Here is a 19,592-nt window from a genome sequence, read left to right on the forward strand (position 1 = left end):
TGTCACTGGCTAATTAGCTCAGTGAGATAGAAATTGATTCTTAGTCTCAGAGGTTGTGAGTTCAAGCCTCAGCTGATGCAAAAGGCAGATTGTGTTGCTAAATGTCTTCCAATTCTTCTGCTTGTTGCTCAGAATTGCCTAAAAATGCCTGGACCCGACCCATTGCTGCGCAGCAGCTATAATTTTTTTTTATAACCACTTGCCCAATCAGACAAGTGAGTAGCTAGATTTACTAGCCTGACATGGCATTTTACTTGCAATGTGCTTTCTGTTGAACCCTAAGATGGCAAGATGTTTAAATTGTTCGTTTTTATAAATAGCTGCTAACTGATCTATAAAACATTAGCTAGTGATCTATTGACCGTAACCAAAGTCATCAGTCTTCATCAACAGTGTCACCGAACTTTTCAGCTGGTTTACACACCACAAGGCCAGGCTAAATCATTTTGCAGAAGACCCAGCTGATATAAAAAAATGTCTGATTCCGTGAAGTAGTATATACAAACCATTGTTAATTAGGAAATAATATTTTGAAAATGTACTGAAGCTGCAAGTACAAAATAGTCAAATACAGCAGAGGAAACTGAAGATAGAAAAAGCACTCACCTCTGTCTGTGTGGATCCATGTCTGCCTGGATCCCCCACCTGTCTGTCTTTTTGTGGAGGAGATTATGGTAGTGCCTGGAGCAGTGTGAGGCCGCAAACGGTTGACCAGTTGCCCCAGTCCAGGGTGAAGAGGTAGCAGCTTGGACATACTGGGTGAAAATGGTGTGTGTAGGGAGAGAGGCAGGGGGAGGACAGGAGGTTGATAAACGACACTGGGTGGTGACTGTGGTTGCTAGTTAACACATGAACATGATCTCTCTCTCTTTCTGTGTGTGTGTGTGTGTGTGTGTGTGTGTGTCACAGAGAGAGAGAGAGAGAGGAGAGAGATGAATCAGCAGTTGACACTTCTGAGCACACCATACTGTATTCACCCATTCAGTCTGGTTTTGTTGCCTCCACTTGCTATTGTCAAACCAGGCTATCTGTCACCATGGATGAAATAAGCAAACAAACAAACAATAAAAACAATATATATTGTCCAGTGACAGTATATATATTTAATGAGAGGTCACATCTCAACAATCAGTGGTGGAAAGTTAGTGAATACATTTACTGAAGCACTATACTTCAGCAGCATACAGGTGGAAAAGTTAAACATTTGCAATAACCCTCCTTCTGGTGATTTTCCCAATTTCCTCCAATAATTTTGACGGAGTGACTATTTGCACCACAGTATAAATAGCCTTGGCCTCTCAGCTGAGCTTTTTTCACCCCTGCATGACGTGTGACAACAAACTTTGCGCGTACAAAAAAACCCAACTGAGGCAGACCTGCTGTCTGTTTCTGTATATTGAAACCATTTCCCTCAGTAGAAACGAAGCTTTTATTTACTCTTAGTTCACAGATAAGAAACTATAAATTGTGAGGACAGTAAAGCCTCCACTAAAATAGCATTTTAAGTCTTGTGTGTGATATATTCTTCAGGGATTTATACTTTGGGATTTATCCAGGTTTCATACTGTATGAGAAGAGGAAATCTCTGCTCGTCGCTAGGGTAATTTATACAATGTATCGGTGAACCTTGTGAGTTGTAATGGAGCAAAATCTGTGTGCCGTTACCTTTGTTTAATGTCGCTGTTGCCCTGGTTTTATATGAGAAGAGGGAAAGATCGCTAGTTGCTAGGCTAATTTATACAATGTAAAATGCCATAGGCTTGTGCTAATAATGTTGGCATGTTGTATTTGTGGGGAAAATGTGTCCGGATTAACAAAAGTGTTTGTCTGTGAATGCTGCGAGTTATAGTGAAGCTGATTTGTGTGCTTGTGTTTGAAATCATCTCTATTAAGACATGTTTAATGTATGTTTTGAATCAACTAAACTTTATAACACTTCACAGAGTCCTCTGTCGCCGATAGGGCTGTCAAAATTGCTCATAAATGACGTTCAAATATTCCTTCTAAAAATAACTCATAGGTTCGAACCATTTGAAAACAATTTTTTTTTCACATTATGTCCACAAGAGGGTAAACTAATACAAGGAAACATGCTTGTATATGTATTAATACAAGGAAACATAACTACTTGTAGGTAGTATTTCAGTAGTATTTTAACATAAACGTCTTTGAAAACATTTACATACATACACATTAAAACACATAAAACAAATGAAATGAATTTAGAATATTCGTTGACAGCCCTAGTTGCCAACTAGTGTTTTGGAGGTGTAACTGCAGAGTGACACAGACACACCACCGCACAAGTAAAAATGCTCACAACGGCGTGGGCGACGTGTGTAGGGTATACGCACAACCATAAATCCACTTACAGAAAAAACACTTGGCATAGTTGCATTGTAATGATAGGACAGTTAGCTATGTAGCAAACCTAGGTCCTGACGGTTGAGGTTGAGAAGATAATAGTTTAGTTGTACAAAATGAGGGTGAAAATATTTGCACCAAGGTGGATATAAACAGCACACATCACTATAATCCAGGGTACAAATAGCATCCACTTCTAATTGTACAGGGGTGCAAATAGCATACATTGCTATTTGCACCTGGGTGGGTGTAAATTTCCCAGTTTTTGAATTTAACTGAATATTTGAATATTTTGATATTATGTCCTCTTGAGCAAAAATCAGAGAGGCTCACTTTAGACACTTGTGACAATGAATGCTTTGTCATCTGATATTATGGCAAAGTGAGTACAGATGGGAAGTTTAGAGAAATCCTACTGATCCAAAGAATGTATTTGATTTAATTTTGTATGGAATCTTTGGGAACCTGTGGGAACACAACATTAACCAGTGTACAGTTCTCAAAGTTAAGCATCTCGTGGATCTTGCAGTGACCCTCTTTTTACTGATTTTCTCAGCTCAACAAGTCCTCTTCAGCAAAAAAGAGATACGACTTACTTTAGACAGCTGTGACCTGATAGCATGGCCAAGGGGTTATGGATAAAGGCATGCATTGAATATTGCTGGTCCATGTACAGTTTTCATCAAGTAATCTTAGAGCAAGTCCTGAAAGGATGGCAGTGGTTGGATTTGAACTCATGCCTCCACAGAGATTAGAGCCTAGATCCTGCCAGCATCTCTCCTGCTCTGTTTAGTTATTTTATCACTACTTTAATTTTATGTTATACTATACATCTACTCCCCGTCATTTAAGAGGGAAAGATTGTACTTTTTATTCCATTACATTTCTTAGACAAGATTAATAATATCTATTATGAACATATAAAATACAGTGCAGTGCTGTCAACACTCAGTAATGATAATCCAGTATTAAATAATGTGTATGTAATCATATTACACTGACATGGTCTATACTATACTCTATCTTTAGTTTAGCGTCAGGTACTTTAAGAACTTTTGGCAGATAATACTTTTGTACCACTTAAAGCAACACTTACCTTTCTGGAAATTTTACACTTTTCTTTGTTTAGATTAAAATGCTATTAATAAGCTCATGGCACACTAAAATGTAAGTGAATTCCACCAGAAATAAAAACTCATAATTATATCATTCTCATATGGTTTAAAAAGGCCTCCGACTGTACTGACGTAATTGCTCACATAGCATCTCCCCCTTGTTGTTTGTTGCCAGTCATCAGTACTATCTGACGTTAGCGTTTACGTTATATTAAATACATATATACATATATATATATATACCGCATGAAGTTTCAAAACTCCGGGGTTGCTTTTGACTGTGCTGGACAGGTAATGTTATGTTTAGTTTGCTTCTAATATAACATATAATGTTATATCAGAACACTGCATTCAGTTGCTAATGGCTAACGTTAGCCTACTCTAGCCTAACGTTGCCTGAGCCTCCTTGTTTGTTGCCAGGGCTGTCAAAATTGCTCAAAAATGACGTTCGAATATTCCTTCTAAAAATAACTCATAGGTTCGAACCATTCAAAAAAAAAAAATAATAATTTGCATCATGTCCCAAGAGGGCAAACTAATACAAGGAAACATGCTTGTATATGTATTAATACAAGGAAACATAACTACTTGTAGGTATTTTTATTTCAACATAAACGTCTTTGAAAACATTTACATACCTACACATTAAAACACATAAAAACAATTATCTATAACATTACGTTATAAACGACCGCGGACCTCTCGCTCGCCCCCCCTCTCTGACCTCTCATGCAGTGCGTTCAGTGCAGTGGCCCAGGCCAACGCCCACGCGAAAGGGTCAGCTGCGGTGGTGTTTTTTTTCTCCACAATCAAATATCAATTTTCACATTCGAAGGTCCATTTTTTTTTCAAATTCGAATTTAAATTCGAATTTAGAATATTCGTTGACAGCCCTAGTCACCAGTACTATCTAACGTTAGCGTTTATGTTATATTATAAAAGTCATCAGTCATCACTGACCCCGGATAAGTTTCAAAACTCCGGGGTTGCGTTTGACTGTGCAGGACAGGTAACATTATGTTTAGTTTGCTTCTAATATAACATATAACATTATCTGACAACACAGCATTCAGTTGCTAATGGCTAACGTTAGCCTACTGTAATGTAGCCTCTGAAATATTAACGTTATCTTCCTTGTGCGTTTCCACTCACTAGTAACGTTAATGTTACTATCTAACGTTAGCACTGTAACCTTATTCTAAAACTCATCAGTCATCACTGACTCCAGTTGAGTTTTAAAACTCCGGGGTTGCGTTTGACTGTCTTGGTTGTAACGTTACACTGGCTCTCCTCTTGTGTGTATCTAACGTTCAGTGCCTATCATAGATGTAATGAGGACATAATGGAGGAGGGGGAGTAGGCCTTTGGAGGAAGGTGGAGTTGCAGGAGGAGGAGGATTGGACTTTGGAGGGAGGCGGTAGTTGTGGATGTTCAAATTTTTTCTAAGTGCTGTGTGAAATGCAAGAAAGGTAAAAGTTGCTTTAATGTGACTATAACCTGTGTTTTATAATAACAATGAAACTGGGGGATTTGAACCCACAGAGAATTGCTGTGCCGTCCATTGATTGGATGCAAGACTCCAGTTCGTTTTTACTTTTAAACTTACTTTAAACTTACTTTTTGTTTATTAACACCGTAGAACTAAATGTGCAGACAGACAAAGAAAACACAACATCAGCTTGTTCAATATTTAGGAAAATAGCATTACTCAGCACTGCAGCTAATACAGATGAGGAAAACATAAGCTAGCACTAACCACTTTAGCCTGCTTCTCAACCAACAGCAGAGCTATCTTAAAAACTTCTCCCAGGCAATCTTCTCAGTCCAGTAGACTAAACTTTTCTTCATTCTTACATGCATATGTAACTGTAGTGAAAAACTACAAAGGATGGAGTGACAGAAAACAAACTAGCAACGTTACATTACCGCTGCAGGTGCTTCTCAGTCATTGAGTGAATTTTTTATGCAGTTAACAAGCGCTACTTCTGGTTTGAGACATTTCCAAATAAAAGCAGGTGTTTCAAAAATAAAGTCACAGAATGGCTGCAATTACAATTGCTACTAACTTACCCTTAGTTCTCAAGGAAACTATATTATTAGTTTCCTTGTTAGCTCTGCAATGTTTTTAGAATTCTTTTTTTGTTTAGCTAACTTAGTATACAGGGTGGAGCATTTATCAGCTAAAGAGCCCCATATTTTTCTGAGGAGTTAAAGTAGACCAAAAAAGAGAGTGAGAACTGTACACAGGTGGCCACAAACCCGACTTCAAATTAATGCTAATGTTGTCTGCCGGCCATAGCATTGTTCCGACCTCTCATTGTTCCGACATCCCATTAGTCCGACGTCCTGTTTTTCCGATATGTGATTATACTAGGCTATACTGTATTTGTGTACCATAGAGGATCAACAAAAGCAGGCTACTGGTCGAGATACAAGTGTCATAGAGAGGAGAGAGTGAAACATCATAACCTCCTGTTATTAACTCTGGGGTCCGGGTTGTGTGGGGAGCTCTCCGTGGTGCTGAACGGCTCCCAGCGGGCGTATTTCTGCCTTGATGGTGCGCCGCGACCGGCTCTGGATCAGCTGGGAAAGGCTTGAGGCGGAGCAGGCTCACGGCTTATGTGTTTGCCACTTTCGTTTTCATTTTAACCCACACCATTATTTTTTCCTGACCCTAACCAAGTGGTTTTTGTGCCTAAACCTAACCAGACCTTAACCACAGGGCATCATGATGATATCAGAACAACGGGACTTGGGTTTAATATGGCCGGAACAATGGGATGTCGGACCAATGGGCTGTCGGACCAATGGGCAGACCCCGACTATAGATAAGGGCAGCTGTTAGCAACAAGTTGAGTTGGCTAGTAGTTGCTGCCTTCGTTAACTGGATTGGTTAGGTTTAGGCAAGAGACTGGTTGGACAATGATATGTCAGTGTTTTGTTTGTAGCTTGTTTCCACTTCCCCCAAATGGCCACATCAGTTAGGCTACTCTAGGACTCTGAATGCAGGGCTTGTAATTGAGAATTTTACTTAAAAAACTATGTAACTTTTTGCAAAGCAAAAGTATGGCAAAGTGACAATTAGAAGATAATGGTTAATACTAAGACATTTTGTTACAGTAATAACTCATTGAGAGGAGTCATGAGTCAGTAAACTGCCCCAGTATTACATAGCAATGTATATGTGAAGTTTGTAAACATTAGCCACCATAGGTATGGGCGAATTATGAGACAGTGGGCCCCTGGTCACAGACACACAGAAGGCCTTAGTCTTTTTTGTTGTTTTGTGTCTCTTTGCAGTTGCTTTGTATCTCTTTGTAGCTGTTTTGTGTCTCTTTGTGGTCATTTTTCTTGTCTCTTTGTGGTTGCTTTGTATCTCTTTGTAGTAATATTGTGTCTCTTTGTGTCTGTTTTGCTCATTTTGTAATCATGTTGCATCTCTTTCTAGTTCTTTTGTGTCTCTTTGTGGTTTCCTTTCCCATTGTGTAGTCATGTTGCATCCCTTTGTAGTCATTTTGTGGCTCTTTGTGGTTGTTTTGCCCATTTTTGTGTTCATCTTAACTCTCTTTGCATGTATTTTCAGCCGTTTTGCATGTCTTTGTAGTTGTTTTGTGTCTATTTTTGTTTTTATGTGTCTCTTTGTAGTCGTTTTATGTTTCGTTATCGTCATTTTGAGTCACTTGTATTTTGACAATTACAGACGAAATGTTCGGTCTACATGTCATCTAAAGTAGGCTATACATGTGTGCTCATACCCTGACCTTCACCTAAGAAAAAAAACATTTGTAGTTGAATGGATGTTCATGTGCCACCTGATGGCTGCCTACCCTATATCACAGCCTGCAAGTGCCCAATTTGAACCATATTTAATTTCTTTAATGTCCTGTATTTCATGGCAGAAACAAAAACACGTTTGCTATTGACAGCAGTTCAGAACAAGACTTAAGACACTGAAGAGACACAGACACAGTCATCAGATATTGCCTGAAGACACAACTTTATTAATAAACCAGCAAGCAAAGCATGTAAAATACAACGCAAGATGCCCAGGAAACAGAGACAGGCATGTATAAAAACCCAAACAAACCATAAAAGTGGAGATGGGCAGCTGAAGCCTTGCCAACGGCTGTAAACAGAGTGACAGAGAGAAGAAAGAACAATGGGAGGAAAGAATGAGCAGCCGTAAAAGAGGCGGCGGGACCAGAGTGCCGAGGTTGTTGTTTGCATCCACACAATAAAGACATTCACAAGTGTCTGGTAAAGCGCAGGGACTGGTCTGCTGGACTGGAAATTGCTGTGACAACTGTGGAAGAGGTGCTGGACCGGTTGTAAGTGATGCCTCAGGTTAATAGTCTGATTCCAGATACTGCTGCTGTCGTGACACTACAGTGAGTTGCAGAATACAAAACATAGTTAATGCTGGTTATGGGTTAATACTCTGCTCTCTCCTCTCCTGCAGCCAAAACCTGACTTTTCTGAGAAAACAGAGAGAAAGAGAGAGAAAGGACGCTGTTCACCCATCAGTGGTAATATGATTCACACAGGAAAAGAGTGTGTGGATTAGATAGCTATCTGATAGCTAAAAAGCCAAGTGTAAATGCATCCAAAAAGCATTAGAGATGGATTGACATCTGAGATGTTTAATAGGTGTAAATACATCCATCTGATGCATACTAAATGTTTATTCCTCCCAAGTGTAACAATGTCAGTAAATGGTCTCTTGTACAGGGTCTGCCCTCAAGATAACAGCAGCTGAGGTGACACTGATATTACACTGAAATTAGCCATTTTCTTTCTGTCACATGCAAAGTGACAGAGGAAGAAAATGGCTCTATCAATTCAAACCACATACAGACAGTGGCATGCTACTTTACGGTTGGATTCCTGATCAGTACGACCCCTGAATGGTGAGTTAGAGCCTGTGAAGGCGTTATTAGCTACCCAATTAAACTGTTGTTGTGATGTAAAGTTTCTCTTGTTCTAGTGTGTTTTAGCTGTTATCAAACAGCTTCAGGGGCATTATTACCCCCTCTGGACTGATGTAGGGCTAACCCTCATGTGGATGTAGCCAGAAGACAGATTGTAATCAGATGTGTGATCTGGCTTATGGTGTGTTCACACTGAATCCGAGTCAATGAGCCTGATCCCAAGTCAATGCAAAAACATGAACAGACCAAGTAATGCAGCGTGCAACTTTGCATCACATTCGATGTGAACACACCATTAGAGATTTAAACCTCTGCCCAAACCCCACACCCAGGATTAGGGTCACCAATTCAGTATCTGACCAAATGTCTCCCCTTCCGTTCCTGAGATATGACATTAAATAATGCCCTGAAAAATGTTTTATATGGAATATTATGATGTAACAGTGAAGCTGACCTTTGGTCTTTTGGATATAAAATATTATTACTTCATTAATTTATCCTATTAGATATTTGTGTGAAGTTTTGTCAAAATTACCATGTGAATTCTTGAGTTATGGCCAAAAACACATTATTTGAAGTCACACTGACCTTGACCTTTAACCTTCAACCACAAAAATCTAATCAGTTTATTCTTCAGTCGATAGTCTGAAACATCTAAAGAAATTAGCTTAAGGTGTTCTTGAGATATCATATTCACAAGAATGAGACAGACACGGTCACAATGACCTTGACCTTTAACCACCAAAATCCAATCAATTCATGCTTGAGTCCAAGTGAATGTTTTTTGCCAAATTTGAAGAAATTCCCTCAAGTTGTACTTGAGGGTTCATGTTCACAAGAATGAGACAGATGAGGTCGCACAGACCTTGACCTTCGACTTCCAAAATCGAATCACTTCCAAATGAACGTTTGTGCCAAATTCAAGGAAATTTCCTCAAGCTCTCAAGATATTGTGTTCACAATAAAGAGATGGATGCAAGTTCACAGCAACCTTGACCTTTGAGTCTTGACCACCAAAATCTAATCAGACATTCAAAATCCAAGTCCATCTTCTTGCCCAATTTGAACAAATTCCCTCAAGGCTTTCTTGAGATAACACATTCACAAGATTGAGACAGACAAGGTCACAGTGACCTTGATAACTGACCTATGCCCACCAAAAATTAGTCAGTTCATCACTGAGTCCAAGTGGACATTTGTCTTAAATTTGAAGAAATGTCTTTGAGGCATTCTTGAGATATCTTGTTCACAAGGACGGGGCAGACAAACACTACGGACAACCCGAAACATAGTGTCACGGCCGTCACTGATGCAGAGGCATAAAAATCACGTATAGGCCCCTAACCTTAAATTGTATCTGCAAGGACCTTAAACATTGAAGATGAGGGTTTGAAATCTGCCTTTATAACTGGGGGACAGTACATTATATATTATCTACAGTGTCTGGCACAGCTGCATCTGCAACTGAGCAGCAGCTGCTCATTTTTACCACCACAGGGTATATATATTTTATTATACACAGTAAATACAGTGCAACAACAGATTGTGTCTCAAATGCTGATAACGTAGCCATCATGTTGTCACAAAATCTCAAGCAATGTGTTGAGAATTGAGTATGCTGCTCCTTAAAGCCATTACTTGTCCAATTTGTATGTGATTGTCAAATTATTCTGATGGTTTTTGTTTTAAAGTGAGAAGAAAATTCTGGTGCTATTCTCACTGTCACATCCTGCTTTTTGTTGTTGTTATTGTTGTTGTTGTTTTTTGATACCACTAAAGATCATTGATGAATCCTTGAATTTAATGTCTAAGTCAGTCTGGAAACCCTGATGCATTCTGTTCGTATAACTGAGCACTAACAAGACAGAACTCCCTCGCTCCTTCTCCCTCTCTTTCTAACACACACACACACTCACATACATCCATACACATATATGAAGCTCACATATAAGTGACAATCAGTGATGAGGCTGAAAACCCTGCAACACTATGAGCAAAAAAAAAAAAAAAAGATGATCTAACACAACAATGTCCCAGCATTGACAGTGAGCTGCTGGATGGATTTAGGCGTGATTGGCATCTTCTCTACAGGTTTGGCTTCACCTCTTACAGTTACCTTTCATGCATCCACTTGGCCTGGAGCCACTGCTGCATCAAGACAACTGCTAATGCACTCAGTGTCAGGGTTAGACCGACATGTGGCAGATTAAGGGCAGATGTTAGTGCTGTCTGGCCAAAGAGTCTTAGAGGTTTTTCCAGTTTGTTCAGTTAGAATATAAACACCAGATCTGTGACATTGAGACAAGCCCCAAGTCAAGACAGGCAAGTCCAAAATCAAGTCCCAAGTCAAGGCCCAAAGTCAAGACTGACAAGTTCCAAATCAAGACTGACAAGTTCCATGTCAAGACAAGCAAGTCCTGAATCGAATCCCAAGTCCAGTCCAAAGTCAAGCCTGACAAGTCCTAAATCAAGTCCTGGGTCAAGACTGATAAGCCCAAGTCAAGTCTGAAGTCGTAGGTTGGAGAACATGCAGACACCCCACAGAAGGGCTCTCCCACCCCAGGCTCAAACCAAGAAACCTCTTGCTGTGAGGCAACAATGCTAACCACTGCACCACTGTGCCGCCAACTTTCAACATTTCCGCCGAATAATAACATAAAAATGGGATGCCCGGTGGCTCAGTGGGTAGAACAGGCGCCCCGTGTACAAAGGCTGTGACCCACCTGCAGCAGCCGCAGGCTCAATTCCAGCCTGCGGCCCCCACCTTCATGAACTTGTACATTAGCCTACATTAGCATGTAACATGGTCACAGTAGTAGTAGACTAAACAAAGTTGCTCATATCCATGACCATGGCTACTTCCTAAAGCCTCTCCAAGGGGGTCCAAGGTCAGGAAGGATTTATAACCCTCTAGCATGTTCTGGGTCAGCCTCAGAGGTGAGCAAATGAATGCAACACAATGAATGCCACTAATCCCCAGTTGAACAGCTTTTACATCTCAACCCTGTCACAGCCAGCTTTTTACCCCAAGTTACCACTTGGAACAGATATAAACACTTTTGCCTTGAGATGTGCCTAGACAATACTTTCCACTAACTAATCATTTTCACACACAGATTTTTCATGGATTTGCAAAAAATGGAAAGGGACTTCGTCTGGAAGAGGGACAACCCTAACATGAAAACACTGAATGGCTGAACTGGCAGGTTTGTCCGTGTATTTCAGTCATATAATATCTGCACATAGCCTGAATCCCTGTTACTGAATCTCTGCTGTGAATGCGGCCATATTGTAGGAGAATTTTAATGTAAATATTGACATTATCGGTATTGGTGTTGAGTATCGGTATCTGCCTTTAAAATCCCATATCGGTCAAACCCTGGTTAGTATATACACATGTACATACACAGCAGTGGGAACATACTGTGGAGGTAGGGGCTGAGGGAGGTTTGGTTTAACTATTGACCAAGAAATTTCAGTGAATTCTTAAGAAATCTGGACTCATTTTGATCAGTCCACAAGGATGGGTTGAACATATTTAGACAGATTGCATTCTGGGAAAAGTCTTGTAGTGTGATCCCACTGTCAGACTGCACTGTTAAACTTCAGACTGATTGACTGAATGGAGACGTGGGAGCGTGGTGGGAAGTGTCGACTGTACTGCAGTAGATCAGTGGGGGTACAGAGGCGGTACGGGGTGAGGGCGGGGTCAGGTGCTCCTCACAGGCAGAAGTCAAAGGTCAGGTCGGACTTGCCCATCTTCTGTCTGTATACGGCGTCAAACTTTTCATTCATAGACACTGTGAAGACATCCTTCCACAGACCAGCACGACCTGCAGACAGGACACAGGAGGAGAAGGAGGAGTTTTAAAGAGGGCCCCAGACCTACAAGTGTCCTAAAAGCTCCAGACTTAATGTGTGTTTGCTTTAATGTGCTAATTCAATAGAAGTTTGTATGGGAATGTGCAACACTAATGCACAATACATATGACATGGTAGAGACCTGCTTTGTTACTTAATCCTGTAGATTATTTGTAGTTTTGTTTTTAATCAAATTCCAAATACCAAATCTGGGGTCAGGTAATATTTCACTATAGAAACATTGTGCTCATGAGCTGGCTGGGGGTGGATGCAGCAGCTTACCTTAAAGGGATAGTTCAGATTTTTTGAAGTGGGGTTGGATAGGGTACTTATTCAAAGACAATATATTACATAGAGTAGATGTCAGTTGGCACACCCCCAATTTGGCGAAGTGGCAGCAGTCCAACATGGAGCAATCAACTGCTGTGGAGGAGTCAGCAACAAAACGTGTTTTGGCCACCTAAAGAAAGTCTCACCTAAAAAAAATGTATATCAGTGTACACTGTATTTAGAGTATTTTCACTGGTTTACCTTGCTGTCAAACAGAGGTTTCCTTTGAGAATGCCATGCTCACTTCCACTGTCTGATTGTTGCAGGTAAGCAGTTGGTAGAAAGTTTAGACTGCTGCATAAGTATTAGTAGGTTAATAGTGGCCTTGCATCCAATATCAGGCAGCTCTTCAGCCAAAATGCCAGGTGGATTACAGCCTGGATTCAACATATTAAAGACATTCATTGGAAGAAGTAAAGTTTTCTTCTTTTTTTTTTAAATCCCATTCACTCATTAAGCCTTGATCTGAGTGAACAGATGACAAATGGAGCCCCCTGGACTTGACTTTTGTTGGCAACTATAATTTATGGTTATGTATTATTTATGCATATTGTTTAGTTAAATTTATTTGGACTTATGTTTTTACTTGGGTGTCCTGACAGGCTGTGTTTACATTTTAAGAACTTTTGAGCTGGTTCATTGTTATTACATGGTTCTAAAACGCTCTTCTCATTCTTGCACAAGTAAGGCTCATAATGTAATAACTTATTACATTATTACATTATTACATTATGCACAAAGCTGTTATTACCTTATACGCTCATGATTTTATTACATTATAAGCCGATTATTACATTATGAACTTTTATTACATTTCTGTTATTACATTATGAAGCGTTATTACATTATGAGCCATTATTACATAATGAGTTGCTACACTTCCACGCACCAGTCAACTTTCTCTTACAGTTTGCTTCCATGCCTATGAAAACACATTCACACTCATTTTACCCCCAACAACACAGAAGATCTATACAATCAGCACAATTTCAAGGTTGACATCCAAGATTTAAATCACCAAATTCAGTATCTGACCAAATGTCTCCCCTTCTGTTCCTTAGATGTGGTGCTGAGTAATGGCCATAAAGGTGTTTTATGCAGATCATTATGATGTCATGGTGAAGCTGATTTTCAGCCTTTTGGATATAAAATGTTGTCACTTCATTATTTTATCCTATTAGACATTTGTGACATTTTGTCGTAATAAGCATATGAATATTGAGTTATGGCCACAAACATATTTTGTGAGGTCATACTTTTACTTTCTACTACAAAATTCGAATCAGTTTATTCTTGTCTCAAATTTGAAGAAATTCCCGTAAGGTGTTCTTGAGATATCATGTTCACAAGAATGCAACAGACACAAAGCCACATTGAACTTGACCTTTGACAACCAAAATCTAACAGCTTCCTGCTTAAGTCCAATTTTGAAGAAATTGCCTCAAGGTAATCTTGAGATATCAGGTTTACAAGAATGAGACAGATGAGGTCACATAGACCCTGACCTCAGAACACCAATATGTAACACTTAATTATTGAGTCCAAGTGAACGTTTGTGCCAAATTTGAAGAAATTTCCTCAAGCTGTTCTTAAGATTTTCACAAGAATAAGATAGATGCAAGGTCACAGCAACCTTGACCTTTATCCTTGACCACCAAAATCTATTCAGTTCATCCTCTAGTCCAAGTGAAGGCTTGTGCCAAATTTGAAGAAATTCCCTTGAGGCATTCTTGAGATGTCATGTTCACAAGGACGGGACTGACGGACGGACGGACGGACGGATGGACGGACAAACGAACAACCTGAAAACTAGGCTATCCAAAGGCCATTGGCGGTGCAGAGGCATAAAAACAATGATTTAGCATTGCTGAACTGGGGAGTTGCTGGTCTACCACTGCCTCAAACAGATATGTTTTCCTTTTGTGAGGCTTTGCTATTTAAAAGGGTTAGTTCAGATTCACCAAAGTCACACAATAACATAAACTACTGTAACTAAGTGACTGAAGACCAACAACTCACATGTTCAGCAAACTAAAATTACTGTTCTTGAAGTCTGGTGGTTTTGATGAGAGCATATGAATCAAGATACTTTGTTACTTCACTGATTATTTCTCACTCAAATGTTTAAAAAAATAATGGAATCTTGATTGGTATTTGATCAGCACTGCCCATAGACTGCAACTAAAGATGGACGACGCATCCCCACTTACCGCCGCTATACATTAGTGAAGCCAAGCTATCCCATATACGGCTGCTGCCATCTGCTGCTGCCGCTGTCATTCATCCATTTCCACCCAAACCCAGTCCAGCCCATTGGGCTTAGCGCCATTGAATACTAGCACACTGACTGGCACACAAAGCTGTTGATCATGGCATCAAATCCCCATTTTATAGCACTACATAACTACTTAAAATCAAACTTATCCTAAAAACTAACATCAGGGTGGTAAGTTCTACCGTAAATGACAGAAACCATCTTTGGCAAAAATTTCTTGATGTGTACTTTGAGTTTTTAGTTTGGCCCATGTCCCATTCACTAACATGGAGGGGACAGGCTTTATGACCTGTACTGCAGCCAGCCACCAGGGGGCGATTGACATGTTTTGGCTTCACTTATGAGGAGCTGTCATGTTGTCCATCTTTATTTATAGTCTATGGGGCTGTCTAGATTGACAGTTTGACTAAAGTTCACCAGCAGTGATTACCAGCTGCTTTAGAGATGCCTTGGATCTGATTGGTTGTTTCACAGATTACCTGCCTCATGTACTACTGTCAGGATATAGTGACAGTATAAAAATAAATCAAAAAAGTTACCTACTGTAGCTTAAATTAAGTTAAATGAACCTTCGGCAAAGCCCTTTAATTTTAAGCACAGCTAGACATGTATTAGATGAGTGCTTATTTACTATGCGTTGTCTTTCATCTTTTTAATCTTTTCAACAACACGTTGATGGCTGGGTTGATTCTAATTCTCTCCAGTCCTGATTCCCCACTCCAAATAAAAATAAAAAAAAAATAAAAAAAATTAAAATAAGGGTCCAAGATATTTTCAAACTGCTCTTTTAAAATCTCTAGCTTTAAGGATTTTAGTTTAGCTTCACAGTACTGTCACAATCTGAGTGTGGCCCTATTCAAGACTATGACTGTGATGACAGTGTTACTCTTCTCCATGATGACTGTAATGTAACAATCACGTGAATTCTGATGATTCATGGGACAGTTGGGGCTGCCGAGTGAAGCAGCATGCCGTGGCTCTGACTCACCTGCTGCGGCCCGTGTGAGATACATCAGACTGACAGCTGTGTGTTAAGCCTATAGCACACCAGACACCAGACTTCCATGCACTAAAAGAAAAAGAATTAGATGGGGAAAAATGAAGAAAAAAAAGAACAGATGAAAGAAAACATAAGTATACACCAAAAAAGGAATGGAAACAATGGAAACCAAATGGAATAATTACAACAAATTAGGGAATATATATATATATATATATATATATGCATATAAAAAAACATGAGAAACAACAAAAGTTAAATCAAAGTGGACCGGGCCTGCAGGTTGAGATCACTGACTATACAGAAATGAAATGCAATCTGTGGTGTACATGCAACATTTAGCCACACGATGATGCTATAATCATCTCAAACTGAGTGTGAGAAAACTGTCTTGTCTATGGACAGAACTCACAGATCCCATCGCTTATGCAAATAATTATGCCTAGTGTGTTCAGTATTAAATACACTATAAAAGGACATCATAAAATAAATATTAGAATATATGAATAGATAGTGTTTTAGGATATTTAAAAAAAAATTAATTACAGACATTTTTACTTTTTATTAGTCTGTTTTTATTTCATAGTGGCATTTTTCCCAATGACACATTTAATTCATAATTTTTACTTTTAATGACGGTGGTGCTGACACCGCCCTCTCACCTTTCAGCTAATCAGATGCCTTTAATGCTGCGTTCCATTTACATTGCAATTCGAAGCTGGGAATGACCCAAGTTGACTGCGTCCCAGTATAAGTTGTAAAACCAAGTACCAGCAGCAGCAGCAGCAGCAGCAGCAATACCAGGATAGCCGTTCTCAGCCATTGTTAACAATACCAGCAGTAGATAACAAGGAAGGTATTACACTGCATTTTGTGTGCACAAACAATGTAGCAACATGTCCACAGTTGGAGGTTAGACAATACTATGTGTACAATTGATTTAATGAGACACAAATAAGACAGAAGTGCTAATAAACAGTATATGACTACAGCTTTCACTACTTTGATGCACTGAGCAGCCATCTTGGACTTCAAGTTCAGGGATGGCGAGGTTCCTCTGTGCAGCCACAGACTGTGTGTGCTACTGGCTGAGCTGCTAACCAGAGTCTGTCACCGCACAACGTCTTGCCCTTCGGCTTAGGGGTCATGTATGTTACTATGCTACTAGGTTAGCTGCTAAGGATAGCCTGTAGCTGCGCAGTGGCTCGTCCTGCATCTCAGGAATTGTGTATGTTAATGTGCTACTGAGATAGCTGCTATAAGTATAGTGTGTACTGTAGCTTCGCAGCTGCTTGTGCTTCAGCTCAGGAGTTGTGTATGTTACTGTGCTACTGGCTTAGCTGCTAACCAGAGTCTGTCGCCGTTACTTTTACTATTATTTCATTCACTGTGTCTGTTCATGTGCCAGCTGAAATGTTGTACGTGCATTAACTTTATCAAGGAAAACGGGAGCGGATCAAAAGTAAAAATACAGAGATAATAATAAATAACGGCCCGTTTACCACATAGTTTATTTCAAATGAAGCTGGTAGCCTCTGCAGTTGTGGTAAGTCAAAGCCACTATTTTTTAATTTTCTTACTTTATGTCCGTCTCTATTATAAAAAAATAACATTCTTTGCTAGCTTGATGCTAATGGTAATACTCACCGGGTTGATAAAGTGCCTCTGCTGTTTCACACCATCATTTTTCCCTTTTTACTCTGTGTGGTAACGTCCCTAGAGGAAATATTAAAAATGCTGGGGTGTTGTTGTCATACAGTTGTCTACAGCAGCAGATCGCTCTGTGTTCCTATTGGTCAAAGTGACAGCTGTGACAGGAGAAAGCGTAAACGACAAAAAGAAAATCAAACATGCTAGACTTTCTGTCAAAACTGTTTTTTCTATTTTTTTCTTTGGTTGTCGTGTACTATGACACACTACACAAGATGAAACGATGAATTATTGTGTACGATACTCTTTTACGATCCATACCAACACCATACGTCGCTGCGGCTAGAATCGGGCAGCGTGCAGTGTGAACCAGGCATGACCTGCTAACCAGAGTCTGTCGCAGCACAGTGGCTTGTTTTTTGGGTCAGGGGTCATACATTGTGCTGCTGAGTTTGCTGCTAACTCAGTGAACCCTCCTGAGCAATGACCGCTGAATAAACTCTAACCGGGAGAAAATTTAGCTGGTTGCAATCTGTAATCCTGTACTGTATGGCAAGATTAATGGTGCGTAAATGGTAAAGTGTGTTTTGTGTTTCAGTGTGAGGATTAGATGTGTAAACAGTGTCTAATATATAACTGTCCTGCTTTTATGTAAAGCCAACTGCTCAGCTTAGTCTAGGGCCTGAGCAGGTCAAAGTACTGACTTTGATATTGTGTGTGTGTGTGTGTGTGTGTGTGTGTGTGTGTGTGTGTGTGTGTGTGTGTGTGTGAGAGAGAGAGAAAAAGTCTTGTGAAACTAGTTTCAAGACTCTCTCTGAACCTGTCTGTCTAATCCTTATCTATTTATAATCTTATTATCGTATACAGTATGACAGTATTAGGGAGCAGGTGAGGTGTTAATGCATTTACACTATGTCAGATTATCTGGCCTGCTGTACAGTATGCATTAGGCAGGTTTTCCACGCAGTGTCCTGTCCCACTTAAAGCATTCATACTGCTCACTGCTGTTCGATGACCTAAAGTAACTCCCCATACACAAACTCATTAAACCCTATAGCCTTTTAACGAAGTATGAACCATGACCAACACAGTGGAACAACCCTGCTGCAGCAATGCTTTAATTTCTGGGTATGTTTTCATCCAATCCAATTATTTCTTAAAAGTTCTGGAAAAAACTGAGTATTTTGTTAATAGAGCAGAGTGAGACCAAATTCCGAAACAACTAAGCCTACATGTAGATGAGTTAGTTTAGCTGTGCTGAGTTTGTAAGCAGCTGGTGATTTCCAAAAGAAGCCACTTAAAAAAACAAATACTCACTTTAAGTTAAAATTAACATGTATCATTCTCCATATATGTTGAATTGTTTTCATGCCTGTAGACAAATTTCACATTTGTGCATGTTTAGCTGACCTTCTGTGCTATGACAAAAAGACTGTTGCCTCGGCTGGCTCGGTAATGATTATAAATTAGTTAATCAGAAGCTTACCAGTTTAACATTGTCCCAGTTTTGCCTATAACCAGTGCCAAACTATACTGTTCTTTCCAGGAAACCTTCTGGGAATTTTGGAAATTAAGACCTGTGTGATATGATTGATATTAAGGGCTCTAGTTTCCCGGTGTGGCGCAGGGTGGCGAAGCTTGCGCAGAGCTAGTTTCGAGCAGCACAACCCGATGCGCACTCAGTTTGGTAGTTTGGCAGACTGAGGTGCGCTGAGATGGGTGTGGCGGCACAGCAGGGGGAGGTGTCGACAGATCCAGCTTGGCGCAGTGACAGTTTCCTGCCAAAAGGCTTCGCCGAAGGTACGCTAAAAGCTCGCCAGCTGAAACCAGGTCTACTGTCAGCGCAGTCGGAGCGCAGCCATTGTTAGTGGAGGTTTGGCTGACCGGTGGACAGTGCGCACACGTCACCAAAACATGGTTTCCAGAACGTCAGGCACATTAACAATCAAAAAAATACCCACAAAAACCACTATTCAATGCAACTATCTGCAATCAGCACAAAAATGTATCTCTATATCGACTGTCCCGTCACATCTGATGTCAGATCACAGGGGATTGGCACCGTTTGG

General features: G+C 40.0%; 3 protein-coding genes across 5 annotated transcripts in view; 1 reads left to right on the forward strand and 2 right to left on the reverse strand.

The window, feature by feature from the left end:
- The window catches only part of efcab6 (EF-hand calcium binding domain 6), a 95,464-nt gene extending 94,710 nt beyond the window's left edge, over positions 1 to 754 (reverse strand). The window contains exon 1 of the mRNA XM_050036042.1: positions 607 to 754. Coding sequence (XP_049891999.1) covers positions 607 to 754 — 148 coding nt within the window. The remainder of the gene's footprint in view (positions 1 to 606) is intronic.
- The window catches only part of scube1 (signal peptide, CUB domain, EGF-like 1), a 647,001-nt gene that overhangs the window by 488,388 nt on the left and 139,021 nt on the right, over positions 1 to 19,592 (forward strand). The window lies entirely within an intron of this gene.
- sult4a1 (sulfotransferase family 4A, member 1) overlaps positions 7,458 to 19,592 on the reverse strand; it is a 47,880-nt gene continuing 35,745 nt past the window's right edge. The window contains exons 7-9 of one of the 3 annotated variants that reach the window (XR_007569346.1): positions 15,862 to 15,942; positions 12,551 to 12,744; positions 12,219 to 12,240 (exon numbers count right to left, since the gene is read on the reverse strand). Coding sequence is in view for 2 of the 3 variants with exons in the window: in XM_050036096.1 (XP_049892053.1) it covers positions 12,128 to 12,240 (113 nt within the window). In the remaining variant the exon portion in view is untranslated. Of the gene's footprint in view, positions 12,241 to 12,550; positions 12,745 to 15,861; positions 15,943 to 19,592 lie in introns of all 3 variants that reach the window. The other 2 variants (XM_050036097.1, XM_050036096.1) reach the window with 2 other exon arrangements.

The sequence above is a fragment of the Epinephelus moara genome, chromosome 23, assembly GCF_006386435.1.
Source record: "Epinephelus moara isolate mb chromosome 23, YSFRI_EMoa_1.0, whole genome shotgun sequence".
NCBI lineage: Eukaryota > Metazoa > Chordata > Actinopteri > Perciformes > Serranidae > Epinephelus > Epinephelus moara.